We start from the raw sequence: 19,619 nt of genomic DNA on the forward strand, positions 1-19,619 counted from the left end.
ACATCTACATATTGAATAGTGAGAATTTGTAAGCAACTAGGTACAAATAGGTATTTCAGTATTGCCTCCAAAAATCACTCTGGGACATAGCTGATGTTCGTTAACAAGTAATAGATTAGTAATAAGATGCAGAACTTGCCTTTAGGCAATAGTATCCAATCACACAGACAAAGGAGATGATAGTATGAATAACTGCCAGTGCTCTGAGAGCAGGTGCCATGTAACCTGTGCCTTCTTCTAAAACAAAAAATACCATGCCCTCCTCCTCTTCCTCTTCATCAAAAGAGTTCCAGAGATTAGAGTCGTCTTCTGCTTCATCAAATGGCTCTTCTGTCACCTAAGAAAATGCAAGCACATTGAAAACACACAATAAACTTAAAAGCTTTTTCTTTACTATAATGACAAATGACAAAGCCTGCTCATGGGAAGATGATACAGCATTAGCTTTGAACAGTAATGTCCTTTTTCACAGCAGAAGTCTCCACATCATCTCATGTCACTGAAGAGGGAATCTAGAAAAAGCAAGTGCACGCATATGACAGTTTACAAGTATCTCCTTTAACAGTGCCATAACAAAACCAAAACAAACAATGAAGAAGTTATGCAGAAATGATTTCTTGGAAGATCCAAGCAATGACAGGGTTATCTAATAATATGCCTGAATTTAGGGTTTGTTTTGTAATCTATGTTGTTCCTGATTACTAGAGTCTAGAAAGAAACAATATTCTTAAGATACCAACTTGTACATTGTCCATAAATTTTTTTCATGACTTAGTTTACAGCTTATAAATTAATACAGTATTTAATCAGTATTTTAGAAATACCCCAAGCCATAAAGCTGACACACTACACTAAATTCTTCCAGTGACTTTAAAATAAAAGCCATAAATGCCCTTCTTTTGACTACTTCATCTGAAAGGTGAAGTCCTGTTCAGTCTCCCTGAACAGTCTCCTGTTTGGCTCCCACTGACCTTTTCCTATCTATGACAGATGGACTTGTACTGATAAACACAAGAGAGAGGGGAGAAAAGGACTGGCATGCACAAATACGTATTGCATATACCTTTGAAGTCCATCTTCTCTAACCACATGGGATGGAAAGAAAGAGGCAAGAAGGGAGCCTTAAATAGTCCTGATGGTATTTCTCCTGGAATGGTGCACATACATTCTACCCAGTTTTCAAGAGCCTTTTGCATCTTTACCTGCCCTGTCTCCAAGACTATAACCGTGTTGTAGGTGTTGCTTTTCAAGATACCTGAAATCAGGATTTAGTTACTTCTAGACTGAATGTTCAGCCAGCTGCTTTTGTCTTCTATGAAGTTTTTGATTGCAAAAAACAAAACTAGAAAATGTAATACTGGAAAACACAAGATTCATCAGCTTATTGCAGCTTGCACCCTATATCTAGAAGGAGAAAATCAAAAGGGCTGGATTCCAGGATAAAGATAAATAAGGACTTTTCTTATGGACTTCAAATCTGTAAGGAAAGGAAAACAAATCAGGCTTGTATGGATGGGAGTTCTCATCAGTGAATTCTACCTTTCACGGATAGAGGTTGTGAAGATTCAGGAGTGAGATTAGTGAAGGCTGCTCAAGATGTTCTACTTTGTTATACACCAGAACCTGAAACAACTCATTAGATGCAGGTAAAATCTTAAGATTAAGTTTGAAGTATGGATGTATAACCTTCATACAAAAAAAAAAAAAAGAACTCTAGCCTACTATGAAAAGGCTTCTCTTGCTTGTTTTAATTCTGCCTGCTTATATGAATCACTAAAAGTCCCAATCCCAGTATAGAAATAACTTCATCACAACAGCCACTAACAACCATATTGGCAATGACAACAAAGAAAATGGAGCAAAAAAGTATGAAAACTGAATTACACTCTTACATGAAAGCATAGAATGGGAAGAAATATGCATTTGATGTTCATTGGTGATTACTAAATTCATGAAAAGATACAAAAAAAGAAATCAAATAAAGCAAGCACACATGCCCAAAATGCCAAACCCCAGACCTCAAGGGCATTAAAAAAACCCAACCAAACAACAAAATAAGTACAACTAAAACATACGAGCTCATCTAGTTAAATTGAGACATTAATCTAATTCTGAAATTATGTATACATTTTTTCCCAGTCAAAATTGAATGTAGTTAGTAGGGTACTTTAGAAAAAGAAGAAATACAATAATTGAGAATAATCAGATGAACTTAAGTCTCTGAGTATCTTTAAAACAAATGAGAGACAAAAAAGCAACAGTTTTGACATTTGAGTTTAGTCAGAGATATTTGCCATGAGGAGATTAACAATCCAAACAATAACAGAATAACCCGAGTAAATGAAAAAATGTCTGGAAACAAAAGCTGAACTATAAAGCATGAATGAAACAAATGTTTTTTCATTCAGCCTCAGTAAAATAAAAACAGAATAGGTTTAATATCCAAATTTTAGTAACAAATTCTAAAATACTATTTTAACTACTTCATATCTAAATGCTTTAATTCATGTTTGAAGGGCTTGTAATATACAGGCTTTATTAAACAACCCTTGCAACCATCATCAACTATCCCTCTGAAAATAACAAAAAATATTTGAAGAACAATGCATAATCTTACCTTGTAAAATAGAAGAATAAAGTTGATGGCAAATGCAACAAATAGAGCAAGAAACCTTAAGTTATAAAAATTTCTTGCCAAGTAATGCTGAAAGTAAAAAAAAAAATATATATAAAAAAAAGTTAGAGGTGGCTTGTAGCTAATATCAACGTAAGAATAGTAGCCAGCAAATTTTCTAAGTAAATACATAATTGTATTGCCTTCATATTTATAATAAGCCTAGGCATTTCTTGGCATCCTATTCCCCCATTTCATGATAAGCGGGATTAGAAATGATGGGCTTAAAACTGCAACAGGGAAGACTGAAACAGAATATTAAGAAAAACTTTCTAGAAGGAATTCTGGAAAAGAAATGCTCGAATAGTGGAATAAACTGCTTTGGAAATAAACTGTTTCCGAGAGTTCATAATTTGCTATTTTTAAAAACAAAGAAAAATATTACATACAATAGAATTGCAGGTTCTAGAATTTAGATTATGGAAGATAGGGAGCTCCTAACAAGGAATTCAAGTGGTTATTTTCTGTCCTCTTAGACCAAACCAGGAGAAATTACAAACACAAAACACTATTTATATGACTCTGAAGTATTATAAAAATCACAAAAGATTGAATACAGCTAGTCATTTGAAAACTCATGCCAATATTCCTTTTATGATGACATTTCTCCCTTCAATATCAAGTGTTCTATATTACATAAATAAAAAATTAGTGACTAAAAGAATTTATGAAAAACTTACAAGCATTTTTGTTTGATAAATTTCCAAAGCTTTGAAGAAGTTAGCCATAACGGCCTCTGGTTTCTCAATTTTTTGTCCATGCCTTCGCTTCTTTTTCTTCATTTTTCCCTCTTCTAGCTGCTCAGATTGTACTTCCTTTGCTTTATCTTGTTTCTCACCATCTTCCATGCTAGAAGAAAGGTTATCTAAACAAAAATACCTACCCAAACTTCTGTATTGTAAATGCATTAATTTAAAAGTAATTCTAATTCAGAAATTTTGGCTTTGAAAGTTAGTTTTGACACGGGGAGAAAAATAACTGTAAGTAGACTTGAGGTAAACAGTAAACCCAGAGTGAAAAAAGTGACCTTAGTTTCAAATGTTATGTGAGAATAGGGTTGTTGAGGGGAGATCAAAAGGATAAAAAGCAAAAAAAAAACAGGCAGAAGTTACTGCACCAAGCGTGAAGTTGATAGTTTGCCAAAACCAGTGATGTACATATATACTCAATACAGGCAAAATAAAAATTTTAAGAGTTTACATGTACTTACTTAAGCCGGGGGTTGAAGAAGAGAAATAAAGCTTTTGGGATTTGGTACACAGTACCATTCTTGAATAACAGTATGATAAAATGAATTCATTTTTGTCAAGGCAATCACTGTGGTTACAGGGATGAATAAGTGATAACAAGGAAGTTTGCTTCAGAGGGTCGCAACTTACAACGTATGTAGAAGATGACAAATCATTCCTTCTGCACCCCTGAACTGCCATTATGAAAATTAAGTATCAAGACTGTATGTAGTAATAGGGGAATCTAGTTACTAAACTAAAAAAGAAAAGCTGAATTTGCATATATGTAAAAGAATGTTCAGGCACTGAGATGGCTGAAAGCTTTAGGTATGAGGATAAAGAAACGCAGTATGTGGTTCACTGTCACACTACTACTGCAGTAGGAATCATATGATGGGTGTCTAAGAATGTGTTTATCTTCTACATAAAAAATGTCCAAGTGTCAGCCTCAGAAACGTAAGCCATTTGAACTCAAATTTTTAAACTGAGGGCAGTTTGAATATGCTGCTGAAGTACTTGAGAGAAGAATTACGCGTGGTAGACAAAAGACAACAGGGAATAGGGAAAATAAGTCCAATAAAATAATATAGGTAGAAAGAGCTCATTTTTATGGAAAATAAAAGGTGAAAAAGCCTAAAATAAAAAAAGACTGGCACAGGAGATTTTGGGCAAACTCCTGGGTATGTGTAAATTGCCTCTGAAGCACTGGTGATATGCTACTAGTGTCGAAATCAGAGGACCAAAATCAGTCAACAAAGAAAAAAGCCCAGCAGTGACAAGATTTAGCAAAATTTTTAAGAGGCCATTTGACTAATCACTATGTTAACCAACTAAATAGTAACATGTATATATAATGTATATAACATGTCTATAATAATAAACACTGCAACATGGTCTAGATAGAACAACAATTTCTGAAACTGCTTATTTTGGAGTCACTGTCTTCATACTGAGTAACACCCATCAACAGGTTCTTTGGATACATGGTACCAATAAAACCCCCATATATTTTTAATTACCAGAAGTGCTCTAAACAATGAAAATAACATGCTTAACATCCCTGCAGGGATTGTAAAGAGAGAGAAATCATATTGAAACAATTCTGTGGCAATTAAATGCAAGAAGGGGACTTTTTAACTGAAGAAATATGTTAGATACAGCCTGTAAGGTAACAGATAGTAAAAGAAAATATATTGAACCATCATAGCATTGATGGCATACTTTAATCAGGTAAGATACCCCACCCCCCAAAAAAAACACATTTAAATGCACACATGTGTAGGCATATGTATGTGTACACATTCTTGTCCATGTAAGACATACATATATACATGTATGCACACATATACACATATAAACATATATATCTACAGATGGGGGAAAAAAGGATGCTTTTCAGACAAGCTATGGAAAGGGTATCTGATCCTAAAATATTGCCCTCAGTGGCACACTTAAAAAAGATCAACTTTGGCAGATAAGAGGAGAAAGATTAACGAGGCTAAAGTAAACATTTTAAACATGAAGAAAAATAGAAAAGAAAGAGAAAAATGATGTATAGCTTTTGAATATGTAAGAATAGGTAGGAGATCTTTTGTGGATGTCTACAAATATTTTAAGAGCATTCATCAGGCTGCAAGCCTACAATGTGGCTGCAGGTCCAGAAAGACAGCATACCTCTTAAAAGCAGCATACTGTTAAAGCATGATCAGCATTTTAGAAGTTATTTATAAGGCAGTCGTATGTAGGATGAATGGACAAAGGCATATATCTTCTGTCACGTTCACAACTTGAGAACAGATAAAACAGCAATAATATAATTGCTGGGTTAGTCAAATCTTGTGTTTCGTTGATTGACTGTTGTTGCCTGAAAATTATAGTGGGTAGGTAGGGAAAGTGTAAATAGCAGTAACGACAAGTTGCAGAGTTTTTTTCAAAACTGATGCTCATTTGTAAAAGTAGTTATGGGAATTTGTAAAAAGATAATACCCACAGATTTATATATGCAGAATTGTCAAGGGCCACAAAAATCATATTGACATTACGTTGCCCACTGAGATTGTTTGCCACCTCCTAGGGACTGCATTGCTCTTCAAAATACCAATGAGACACAGCGTACATAAAGTGCTTTGCATACTGAGCATTGCTTGGATTCTTTCTGGCCAGTTATCTAGCAATAGAAAGTAGCAAGGAATTAAACGGGAACCATGTAAAAATAACTTACTCGGCCTTCTCAGCTTCGGCTTTTCTTTCTGTTTCAGCTTCTTTTGCAATTTCAGATATCTGCAAAAAGTATTTTAACTCTCAAAATGGATCTATTCAAATAAAATTTTGGTAACATTAGTTACTGCTTTCTGAGAAACAAATAACATAATTACCACAGTGTATTTTTTATACCACTTTGCACTTTTAAAGTGTTAGATTTTTTAAAATAGACAGCTCAGACTAGATTTCAGCAGTGAAAACTGCATAAATTCTGCTAGCCTTTGTCAGTATAATGTTATCAACACATTAATTAGCCCAGCTACCTAAAAAAACTTAAGTAATTATACATCAGACAGATAACGTGACCAGTTGAGGATGAAGGTAACTACATCCAGTTCATACCCTAATACAAAAGTCACTCACAAAGACTCAGTGCAGTTACTGATTATGTGGAAAATGAGCATCAGTTTGCCTCATGCTAAATATGAAACGAGGAATAATATACCAATAATAGCATCAAAAATCTGAAAAAGTTCTATGTAATTATCAGACATTATAAACCCCAATTACTTTGTCAAGATCAACTGATGCAATTGAAAACAGGCAAATATTTAAATAACTTTTACTTATGCAAAGTTTTCTTCAAACTATTTATCGTAGGTGGGTTGATGGTTCATTAAACCTCCACTGGCATACCTCACAACCATCTAAGTATGTGTTTACAGCATTCCCTTGAGGTAAGGAAGAAAGAGTATACAATTTTACAGATGGCTAACTGCAGCAAAAAAGCAAGTGCTGGGATTTCAAACACCTTTAGGCTCAGTGTTGCAAGACCAAATTAAATTCTTTTCAAATGCAGTTTCAGTATCTAAACTTCACTGGAAATCAGAGATGCAGGCTCTGAAGTCCTAGATTCACAAAGGAATCTATAGTGCATAAATTTGTTACCATTCACTTTTGCAAAATCCTGTGTTAGCTCTTTACCCTCTTCTGTATTCTCTCAAGTACTTCAGACCCAAATTGTCTGTCAATGTATTCTCCTACCTTTCTGGTGAATATTTACAGGTATCTAAATTTTCCCCTAACACTCACCTGGATGCCTCTCTTTCACATATAAGTAGTGAAAGAATTTATGAAAGAATTTACTAAATTGATCTTGTCTTACTTATCTCACCTCTTATCTGTGGAACCTCATCTAGTACAGGTGATGGAAGGAGCTTCATCTAGTACACATGATGGAAGCTTGTGTAACTCTTCCACAAAAAGCTTCCCCTAAGAGCTCAAGCTGGTGGAGAGTAATTCAGAGATCATTTGTTCTCTGCCTAGTTCTTCTAAGGGGTAGGGTGGGGGAAGAATGAGTAAATCCCCACCCTCTCCATCCCTCTATCATAAGTTTCAGTTGTGTCCTTTCCAGGCTGATGAGCCTTAACCTACTTAATTCCATATGTAAAATTTGTTCTATATTGAGTTTTTATAGTAACTTCCTGAAGGGAATTTTTGTTTCTTACATTGTTGTTTCTGCTTTGAGCTCTACTGAATAGTTACATCCAGTACTCTAACTGTTTTACTTGAGCCATTCATATAAATAATGTGAATATTAATTTATGTAATATAGAATTAAACACTATTTTAGCAAATTTCACTAGATATCATATTAAAGGTAAAAGATGGATAAATTGCATAGCTGACCTTACAGTAATGACTCAAAGTATCTGCATTCTTATCAATAGTTACAAATTTGAGAAATTTATAAATCAAAGTGAAGCAAGGAAAATTCTAAAATATTTACGCATATCTGCTCAGATCCTTAAATTAAAATAGAGCTTTTAAATGCCAACCATAATACATTTATACTTATGCTAAATGAGACAGGATTTTAAAAGACTGTCATTTTAAAGTATGCACATAAAAATGAATTAATAAATAAAATAAATAAAAGGAAAAATATAATTTCATCTAGGCAATAAACAAATCTTGGAGAAAAACATTGAATGAAGAGGAAATAATGAATTAAGAAGATGTACAATGGAGGTTTATCTTGAAAGTATCTGGAAAAGATACCATAAAGATGTGGATTAATGGGGAGAGGAAAGATGTATTTGAATAACAAGCAGAAACAGACCTGAAGTGTAGAGTGAAACGTAATGCCTTCCAAATATGACAAATAAATTTGGGTTTTGATATTTAGTTCCATCAGTTTTTAAACAGAATGATAAATCATATTTCACTGAGCTGAGTGGAACAATATATCATTCATAAAACAGTATAAAAGTAAAGAATGATTATATGATAACCTTTAAAGTACAAATAAATTCAGGCAAAATTATTTCAAACAATAGGAAAAAACGTATTTTATTGTATGTGATCAGTAAAGCATGTAGAATAAAGACTACAATGCTAAGGCTTTATTATGGAGAAGGTAGATTGTAAAAGTAATTGAAATACACTGTGAAAAAATGGGGTATGCAGAATAAACAGGACTGTAAACCATTTAAAGCAAGAACTGTGCCTAGAAAGCTGCTAGCAATTTTTGTTTTTAATTAAAGTCCAAATGAACAATAACAACAATTTACTGCAGAGAAATCTAAACACACTGGGCTGAATTTTTCTACCACATAAAATCTCCTGTTTGTTTTAAGAGATTAAAATGTATGTTCTCATTGAGAACATTTATTAATCAGGTAACTGGCAAATAATTCAATTAGTAATAGAAAATTCAATAATATATTTGTACTGTAATACTATTATTTTCTGCAAAGAAATACAAATTCTCTTTAACATACCTGTAATCCTTTTTTCTTACGAACTGTGTTTTCCAAAGATGACTGGATATCAGTGCCAAGGATTTCTGCAATATCTCCAAGTCCAGCATCATGACCATGCTTTGAGCCACCTTCTTTCTTTGTATGAATGCCAAAAATGTCTGAGATTATGTCAGTTTCTCCCTTTTCACCCTTCACAAACTGCACAAGTTCAGCTCTGATGCCATGCTCAGCACCTTCAGCTTTTTCTGCTTCCATAACATCATCATGGATTCCAAACTGCGTTGGGTCAGGCATGTCCCCTAATATTTTAGTAACTTTAATGTTTTTGGCTCCTTCAACCAGGCCACCCCCAAATACAGTACTCCAAAGAATCTGGAAAATTCCCCACACTATAGTAAAGAACAGCTGGAACATTCCTACAAATAGGAACCAGAAAAAGGAGAAAAACACTTTCACCATCTCTTTTACTGTCATCTTTCTAATTTTCCTGTATTGTTTCCTTAGGTTCTTCACAGTGACCATTTTAAAAAAGTTGGCAACGTTCTTCTTCACTGCAACACAGGCCATTGCAAAAGCCGAAGCAGATTCCAGGGACTTTTCTTCCTCATCATCTCCAATATCCACTATGTAAGAAGGCTCTGCCTCTTCCTCTTCCTCAGGCCTCTCAGATGAATCTGTTTCAGAGATCTGAGATGCTAACTGCATTTCAAATATCGTGTCTTCACAGAAATTCACAAAGAGTTCCATTTTTTCTTGCTCTCCACCTTCATTTACAACATCAAATATGAACTGCCTTTTGGATTCCTTCACCTGTGGCTTCTCCCACTGCATTCTACTGGATTCACTGATTTCAAAGTAAACTCTTTCTATTTTCTTGGCTCCACCCATTATTTCAATGCGGCCAAGGTATGGTTCAAAGTAATTAAGCACACTTTCTGCAGGTTCAAGTAAGCTCTGAAGGCGTGAATCATTAGGCATGTGCTCTGAAAGGTTTGTTAGCAATACTGCTACATTAAATCCAATGTCTTTGGCAGGTTCGTGGAATCTTTCCACAAAATCAACATAGTTAAACATATCGTTTTCATCAGCTTCTGCACAGGACAACAGGAATTCAATCTCTGACTGTATGTACTGTTTTTGAGCCTCCATTGATTTCTGAAATTCCTTCTTAGAAATGATGCCTTTACCATCTGGGTCATGCTCTTTGAAAGCATCTGAGTTAGTCAGATCTTTTAACTTGAGGAACATATCAAAGAACTTCAAAATCATTTCTACATTGCTAGATGATTCTACAAGCGTGTCTACCATTTGTTTTCCAATAGTTCCATTTACAATGTTACCTAAGTAGTGTGATAAAACAGGAAGTTATCTGGCATTGCCACATTATAAATAAATACATTACACATTTATGCTGAGAACAGAGCAAAAATGTTCTTAAAGCTTTGTAATTTTTCTTTCAACATGCTTTTCTATAAAAAAAAATAAATTCTTTTCTGTTTTTCTCTTCTTCATGACTATGTATATTCCAGAATAATTGTTAAATAAATATGAAATAGTTTTTTTTCTGGCATTAGATAAAGGCAATTAAAAACAATTTAGAAAGCTTAACATAATTATTGTACTTTACATTATCAAGCTGAGATAATCATATTTGACCATAAAGAAAAACAGGTCCAACCTTCAAGCAGTGACAAAAGCATCACTACCATATCCTTTAGCAGATCTAGCAGTTCTTTAAGCAATTCAATCTGAGCAGAGTCCTGAAAAAAATGGAGTATAAGGTTGTTTTTAGTTTGTATTTATCTGGAAAACTAAATAAATTGGGAAGAAAAACAGTATTCAGGATGGTCATCTAAATGCAGCACATTTCATTGTCATTTTATTATGATTACTATCAGAAGTTTTCTATAATACGAGGGTAACTTGCTACAGCTGAATATTAATACCATAAAGTAAAGATAAGCTATAATGAAGTATTAAGAAGTATCAAAGTGCAAATAAGGGACAAAATTGGTTACTCCACAGATCTGGCAGTATTGATCTCAGAAAGAAACCATCCTTTCTCATCTCACGGGGAATATTTAATGGCATAATCCATTACAGCTCAAACAGAACTAGCTTAAACTGTTAGGTTTAACTACAGAACATAGTTAGTCTAACATGGATTTGTGACTAACATTAAGGACCTAAAACCTGTTAAGTATCCTCAAAATTTTGATATACTTCCATAAGGTGGGAAGAAATCTTATGAGTAAGTCAGAGAGTAGCAGAGATGCTGATTAAAAGTGCGGAAATGACTATGCACTGTTGCATGCAGTGACTAGTAGCTTGAGTGTATGGTACATTAAGCAGAAGTTGCAAACGAACATAGAAGCCTGAAACTGTGAAGAGGGGTAGGACTCCACAATGCCCTGCAAGTTGACCGACCGTCACATTCCTTCCTTCTTTAAATATTCCCCAACTTTTCTCTTGCCCTACTTAGCTGTAGCATGGGAACCATTCTTTTAATGGTGCTTGCACTCTGACAGATCATCAGGTTTTGGCAACAGGGAGGAAGGGACCAAATTGCCAGCTTCATTATCAGAAAGGTATAATTGAGTCGGAAGCAGTGATGTTGATATTAGAAAAGGTGAGTGTACAGTGATGATTAATGTTAAAAGGAGTGATATGAAGATGCTGGTCTTGAGATCCAGTCTTGGACTTCTACATTACAGTAGGCCCATGCACAACCAAATTAATATCAGCACATTAACTGCTCTACAGCTTTCAATATTCACTTGACTGTAATTTAAAAACATATGCAAAGACGGATTACTTGACTACTGAACGTACCTGTGAAAGTTTCATCTGCATATTGGCAAAGACATGAAGAAAGCCAACAACTGCATCCCACAGCCTACTATGAGCCAGACTCTGTTGATTACCTATGCAAGGGCCCTAAAAAATAAAGAAAACCACAGGTTTTATTTATAGAAAATAAAATAAACCAAAATAAGTAAACCAGCTTGTTTTCCTAAGATTACTCTCTGAAAAAAACAAAAAAAAGAAACTTCAGGCTTCCATGAAGCAACCTGAGAAAGCTTCACAAGGTCCCTTTGGTATCTAGTGCATAAATACTAGATCATATCGTGTTAAATATGCAGCCATCCACATATTTTAGTATTAACTTTACATAGAATCGCTGACCGAGTGTAACTTTAGTAAAATAAAGAGAAATAAAGCCAAAGTATTTATAAATTTATTATAGAACATGATCAGGCCATGTAATCATAGAACTTCACTGTTAGTACCTTATGCAAAACATTTTATTTACCTGGATATATTCTGTAAGGGAATTGAATATTTGTTTGGTGACAGCCAAAGCTTTAGAAAAGTTACGTTGTCCTGATTCATCAATGACATCCTTTCCCGAATAGTACCAATAGAAGTCACTGATTGATTCCTAAGAAAAAAACAACATTATATTTTCTAATTTTGGATTCTGTATGCAGTTACTTACTGCTTCCATTTGTATCACCAAAAATTGAATCATCAGTGGATGAAATTTAGTATTTCTGTGTCAGTCTATTTCTCATGACAAGAACTTTTTTGCATTTTTATCTAACTATGCTCCCTGCAGAAGCAAACAGTGAAATAAATTAACCACCATCTGGTTTCACACAGATTTCTGAAAGGTTGCCTATTTTAAAAGGAAAGGTGAAATAAATTATATCAGCATTTTTTGTTGTAGGTATCCCTGAAGAGAGGATTTTTACATTTGGTTGCAATAAACTGTGAATTTATAGAAATGAAGGAAAGGCAACTATGTTATACTCCATTTTCCTGTTTCTTCTCACCTGAAGACGCAAGAGATAATCAACTGTACTAATGATAATATTCACTGTTGTGGTGTTGCCCATCTGAGTACGTAGGTAATTTTGAAAATCTGAAATAATAAATTATTTGTACTTGGTTAGTGTATAAAGGAATAAAAAATACAAAGTTATTTTCATGGAGACATGGAGAATACATTTTTTTAAGTACCTTGTTGAGTACAGATGCTTATTTGGTGGAAATTGAGCTACAATAGATTACAATGTAAATACAATTGAAGAATTATTATCCACATGACTTGCAGTAGGCTTTACTATTAATGAATGGCATAAAAAATGAAATTAAATTAAGACAAAAATTGAAATAGAACTCTGCAACTCAAATTGTTAGCATGCCAGTTTCCCCTCAGAAAACAAAATTAATTAGAGGAAAAAAAAATTATTAGAATTGGTTCTATTCAACTCTAAGAACAGACTGATCACACATTTTCCCCAAAGTTAAATCAGTTCACTTACCATTGTTATGCCCTTCGCAGAGCAGTTGTAAAAATCTAAATAGATCTCGAGTAAATTCATCATGTTGCAACACTTTTTCACCTTTAAAATATATAAATACAATGATTATGTGACAACCGTTATGAATAAATATGCTAAACACATAATCTTACAACAACCTTTAAAACTGGAATGCTAATAAACCCCAGTATTATAAAAGCATTAAAGCAATTTAAAGAAATAGACTAATAATGAAAAGAAAAACTGAGACAGAAAAAGCAATGCCAAAATATTTAGCACTCCAATGCATCCATGGTTAAAAAAGAAAATAATAAGGGGGAGGAGAAAAAAAAAAGAAAGCAACAGGATATATATATCTACTAAGTAAATGGTTAGTCACAACTAAAATCATGCCTTAAATATGAATAACACTTCTTTAGTAAGCATCAAACTGTTTATCCAAACTAAACACACAACCTGCTGCAGACCAGAAAGCTAAACCTAAAGATATCTGGGAAGATGCAATGAAAGACTTCTCTCTGTATTTGCAACACATTTTTGCAACAATAGTATCAAAAACTGTAAACCCAAACATACCACGCTCACGAACGATGACTGTGAATCAAAGAAAAATAACAAGAATACAAGATAAGAATATTGGAAATTACAATGTTTTTCTTAAAAATTATTGCTAAAGATTTTGCAAATATAAAGCATATTCAGAACTCAAAGGCTATAATTACTCGTAGTAAATTTATCAACAGAAACCCTAAGCCATAGTAAATAGTAGTTCTAGTTAAAGAAGGAAGCACATATAATGTTTTAAGTACTACTGGAATCAATTTAATTGTACTTACGAGTTCCTTCTTCAGTAACCATTCCCAGGCCTTCTGCTTTATTTTGTCTCTCAAACGCATTCAAGTCAAGAACACTTATATTGGGAGAAAAAAACCAAACACAAACAAACAAAAAAACACCAGGAAAAAGTACTGTAGTACACCATGGAAAATTATTTTCTTCTAGGAAATCTCTGGAGGGCTTCAACAACTGGTTTTGACCCACTGTGACATGCACTGCCTCATATTTTGTTTAACATGAATGTTAAATAACAGAGTTTGGTATCAATAAGGGTCCAGTGCCCATTTCTGAGCAGAAATGAGTCTCAGATCAGGCCTCTTACCTAACTTGGCTAACTTTACTTCCAGTAACATCATTCATGGTTGCATGCATAAATGAAAATTGGAAAAGGAACCTGAAATACTGCTCTTTATATTGACTTAAACCTGCCTACCAAAAGGACATTACTGCAGTTATTTCTCAGTCACACTGTTTGCCACTGAATTATTTCTATTATTTCTATTACATTGTACTGTATATATTATGCACTATAATGCTATTCAGAAGACTTACAGAATCTGTTTCCATATTCAGAAGACATGCATGGTATTGATTCTTCTCTTCCAAGGTCAAAATATACTGATATCTGAATTTTCTTTTGCTAACTTGGCATAGCCCAGCACGTGGAATAGCATTCCAAATATAATTCTACAATTATCTGATTTTTTTTTTCAGTTAAACAGCAGCGCAGTCACATATTCTACTATCTAGTGATATCATTAAAACCAAAAGCAAATTTTAAAACATCATTTTCATTCTCTTTTCAGTGTTCAAGTCATTTTATCAAAAACTTTTTTAATGAAGTCCCGAATGATATGTATACACAACTGGTACTATCATCACTGCAGGTCCTGTTTGAGCAAGTCCTTCCTAAATTGTTTTACATAAATGGAAAAATTACAAGACAGATGTATTTTAATTAGGTTGAAACAACTCAGCCATAATTTCTGCAGTGCAGGCCTCCATTCCTTCCACATTTTCTCCTGCCTTCATATAGCTTCTCCATTTCTAATTCCAAGTCTACTCCTTCAGAACCCGTCTGCTGCTTTATAAGGCTGAGAAATGGTGATTGTTTACTGGAGTAATCAGAAACACCAACAGTTTTCCATGATCTTTATGGAAGTATTTTACCTTAACTGATTTGAACTTCTGTTTTATCAGGTGAATGGACTACTGTAGTCTCACGAGCCGCATGCCATCTCTAACAAACCTGATACATATCCATAGAATTCAGATGCAGAGACAGAGATTATGCAACTCATCAGAGATGTGCAGAAACTGAAAGCCTAGTAAAGCTCCACTGGCCTGTCTCTTCTTCAGTGATGGCTCTTCTCCATCCTTAGAACACCCAGACAGAAAACTTGAGGAATCTGGGACTAGTAAAGAAGCTATTACATTTCACTTTTCTGCCTCTCCAAACTAAGCCTTCAAAGGCATACATACTTTGCTTTTTTTCTCCTTGGGAAGAATACTCTAAAAGTTTAACATACTATTCCTCTGATTCACAAAAATTTCCCACAAGAGTTCTACAATCTGTGGCTCCTGTAATTTAAATCTAACAAACCCACCTGCACTGAGCAATAAGCCACCAATCTGAATAAAACTGGAACTGTAATAACATGATTTACGCTTTTACCTGCAGGACTGCATCAAGCCAGAGAGACTTTGAAAAAATCCAGCATCCTTTTTCTCCTTCAGGTAGTCTAGCATTTTCTAGAGGACATTTTAATAAATAAATAAATAAATAAATAAATCTGTATTAAAATTATTTGAATTAACAACTTATTGAATTACCATTTGAAATGCAAATCACTGGCAAGCAATAATATTGTTATTGTACAAAAAATACCTTGCTATTTCTTCACTGTTTAGCTTAAAATTAAATGCACTAAAATAGAAACATGACAGAACACTAAATTCTTAAAACTACTTGCCTCCTTTATAAAAGCAAGACTCACAGTAGTTTATAAAAGCATTACCTGTTGAACTATGGTATTCCCACCATTCAGAATAGCAATACCAAGTTTTAGTGTTTCAACAACCATGGGTCCTGGATGACCTGTCAAAACAAGAGTACAGTCATCAAAACTTGCAATTATGATCTATTCAATAAGAGAAGCAGTCTGGAAATTTTACTTAGTATCATTGTAACTGACATTTATTTCGCCTTGTTATATATCCTATATGAGTTGGATATGGTATACATATCATAGGTGTAATGATATAATACGCTATATATGTGTATAGCTGTGTATAGCTTTATGTACGATATGTATATCATGTATACTTTTAATACTTCACAGAACATTACCTTTGCTTGCACTAATCATCTGAAGAACCATTTCAGCAGCTCCACGATCATGTAAGCGAGCTTGCTGATAGAGAGTTCTCTGTTTTTCCATTTCTTTCTCCTGGGAACAAAAATGAGAACAGAATACAGACTGGAACTGTTTGAGGAAAAATAGGAAGATGAGAAATCTGAAGTTGTTGAAGGCCATCTGCCTCCATAATCCATGGGTTGTTTGATTCCAAAAGTTCAAAACATATCATCTTTCTTTTAAATGAATAACCTAGTAAACTGGCTCAATACACACTTATTCTTGCATTTATTCTAGTACACTGTTAATCTTGCATTTATTCTAGTGGGCATATTTAAAATACTTGCACATTTGTGGTGGTGCATCTCACCCCACCCCCCCAGCCTGGTCTATGATGTCAGGAATTAGGCCTTTATACTTTAGGCCTTAGCCTCTGTGTAGTGAGTTGGGTGGTTAGGCATCCTTTGACCATACTAGCAACTTGCACTGCTGAGGTGGGAAACTGCACTGGCTGTACCAGAAACATCCCTTATCTGAATGACAACACCTTGGAGCATTCCTTATCTGGACAGTAACATCCCTAACAAGTGTAGGAACACTCCTTATTATGACTCAGAATGGTACAATACCACCATCGATGGAATTTTGAGAAAAATTCCATTAATTATTGACTCGTATTGTGGCCAGGATGGAAAATCAGTGGTGATTAAAGCCAATCATCTCTGAACCTATAAAAAGCAGTCCTAAGTGAGGCCCTCTGAACTCTCCTGGGCCACAGAGGGCTGTGAACAGCATCTCCCTCTGAGCAGGACACCTCTCAGAGCTTGTGAACTCACAAGTTTTTAATACTGGGGGACTGTCACCAAAAAATGATGGCAAGGCCTGGGCTGATTTTCCTGCTTCTTGAGGCTCAGCCCTTTGCCCGTTGAGAAATGCAAAGGTATTTGATGTAACTATTTCACTGAACTCAAGAGGAACTTTTAATAGCTAGACCTATTTGTACATAAGTGTCTATACTTCTATTCTTTGTGTCTGTGTGCATGTGTGGATGAATTGATTTAGTAACTTCATAATTAGTATAAATATTACTATTTTGATTCCATAGTTAAGCCACATTTTTAATTTAAGTATGTCCTGTTTGATTCACTTTGTAAATGATAAATTAGTTGATGAGTAGGTGCTGCTAAAATCCTATGATCAACCTTAAACTGTGAATATTCTTTATATCCTGTAAACATAAACCATTGACCAAGTCTGAGACTAGGATTTAATCTAGATGCACCTAAACTCTATTAAGAGTTTAGAAAGCAAGGGGCTTCATTCTGAACCTTGTGACTCAATGGGAGGGTCTCTCTTACCCTTTTATGTTTTTAGTCTCTGTGTAAATAATTTTGGCTTAATTTTAGTCTGATTCTTCTTTGTGTGATTTATCTATGTGGTAAATAATAGAGTGAATCTTGCCATCAAACTTTGTGAAGTCACACTCCCAAAATTTCCTATTAAAACTATTTCACTAATACTTTTGATGGTGATTCTTTAAGCAACTTAACCTAAACCACTCGTTCATTACATCATTAGGTGATGAGAAATAAATGTTATCTAAATTCTCACCTCAAATGTCTTTTCCTTTTCTTCTTCTTCTTCTTCTTCTTCTTCTTGACAACTCTTCAATGTTAGAAAGAGAAATCACAAGATTTTGCTTATGAAACAATGCCTAATTTTATTATAGTGTTTCTGCAAAAATGACCAAAGGATTTTTTTTCAATCAGCTATTAAAGGCATTAAGAAGATTTTAAATCCCTGTAATTGTAAATAGCTGTGCTCATCCACCTAAGAAGCTGCTATTCCTAATACTTCAGGGTATTCATCCAACTACATATACACCCTGTATGTAGCCTGTATACAGGCTATGTGTTCCTGTTTCATATCTCTATTTACATCCATAATAGTTATCTTCAGTCAAACTCTCCTCCCGTCAGCTGTAATCAATATGTTGCAAAAACCGACGGTGAACTTATTTTTTACAAACTTCAAATATTAACTCCAAAATAGTTACCCAAAGAACAAAGATAACTAACATGTTAAGACTGCTCATTAGTTAATCCTGTACAAAAAAAAGTGCCCCAAGTGATATCAACAGAATTGCACCTACTGGAATTCTATAATATTATTTTAATGTAGGAAATGTCTCTGAAAAGCATTTGCTTCATTAAAAATACAGAAATTACAAGTATCAACCAGTCCACATAAGAAACAGAAGGAGAAGGTTTAAAAAGCATCTAAAATTAATGGGAAGTACCTGAATAGAGTGAGGGACAGAGCTTGAAATGGTATATTTACCTTTGCCATCATGGCGGAATAGGCAATATATAAAGGATCATCTTCTAGTTTGCTATAAAAAGTAAAAAATATTTTAAATTATTTTACGATGTAGTAATTAAAAGATGTCATACTCCTGCTAAAATTTAATACCATTTTTATTAAAGAGTGTTTTATTAAAGTAGATACAAGTCTACTTGAAATGCTATTACAGTTGAAAACTGTATTATAAATGTATTTTCTTATCTCAAACCAAGTCTCTGTAACGTTTTAGTTAAACAATTTAGAGGTATATTTGGACAACCAACTTAGTCATATTGGATAAATAAGGATCACTGATTGTTGCATGTGCAGAAAAGTATTATGGAGATATACATTAGAATAGTTGTAACTGCCAGATGGCAAGATTATGTTAGTCATACAGAAAAAGTCTATAAAGCACTGGAGTACTCTACTCATACAAAATACATATTCTAATAAATAGTCAGAATTCAAAACAGAAACTGGCACTAAAAGAGATTCATGCCAATCATCAATGAAACCTTTTCTGACATACTGAATAACAAGAACACACATCTATTAGCAGCAGAGACCAGGGGAGGGTACTCTGAATGAACCATCAGTTCCTGTATTTTATGTTTATGTATGTTTCTATGAGAATTCATGTTCCATTATTTCTGTATTGAGTATTTACAAAGTTTTTAAAACGTCAAAAACAATCAGTATTTGTCTCAATATAAAGGTTATACCAAGTTTAAATACATGAAAATTCTAATGAAAGAGAGGCAAAAAATATTCACCATGCGCGATACTGAACTGCAGCCATGTTAAATCAGTTCTGTAATGTCACTAGAAGTTCAGTTATGGTGTGCTTTTACTTAATATGCTTTTCAACACAGCTCCTTTTA

The 19,619-nt window shown here is 34.0% G+C and overlaps 1 protein-coding gene across 1 annotated transcript in view; it reads right to left on the reverse strand.

Annotated features, from left to right (window-relative positions):
• RYR3 (ryanodine receptor 3) overlaps nt 1–19,619 on the reverse strand; it is a 234,903-nt gene that overhangs the window by 14,429 nt on the left and 200,855 nt on the right. Inside the window, exons 79-95 of the mRNA XM_040601263.1 lie at nt 18,733–18,784; nt 18,004–18,057; nt 16,386–16,485; nt 16,054–16,133; nt 15,711–15,787; nt 14,035–14,108; nt 13,775–13,792; nt 13,199–13,279; nt 12,707–12,795; nt 12,184–12,312; nt 11,703–11,807; nt 10,549–10,630; nt 8,889–10,210; nt 6,125–6,183; nt 3,355–3,523; nt 2,618–2,704; nt 140–337 (exon numbers count right to left, since the gene is read on the reverse strand). Coding sequence (XP_040457197.1) covers nt 140–337; nt 2,618–2,704; nt 3,355–3,523; nt 6,125–6,183; nt 8,889–10,210; nt 10,549–10,630; nt 11,703–11,807; nt 12,184–12,312; nt 12,707–12,795; nt 13,199–13,279; nt 13,775–13,792; nt 14,035–14,108; nt 15,711–15,787; nt 16,054–16,133; nt 16,386–16,485; nt 18,004–18,057; nt 18,733–18,784 — 2,776 coding nt within the window. The remainder of the gene's footprint in view (nt 1–139; nt 338–2,617; nt 2,705–3,354; nt 3,524–6,124; nt 6,184–8,888; nt 10,211–10,548; nt 10,631–11,702; nt 11,808–12,183; nt 12,313–12,706; nt 12,796–13,198; nt 13,280–13,774; nt 13,793–14,034; nt 14,109–15,710; nt 15,788–16,053; nt 16,134–16,385; nt 16,486–18,003; nt 18,058–18,732; nt 18,785–19,619) is intronic.

Source organism: Falco naumanni, chromosome 7, assembly GCF_017639655.2.
Source record: "Falco naumanni isolate bFalNau1 chromosome 7, bFalNau1.pat, whole genome shotgun sequence".
NCBI lineage: Eukaryota > Metazoa > Chordata > Aves > Falconiformes > Falconidae > Falco > Falco naumanni.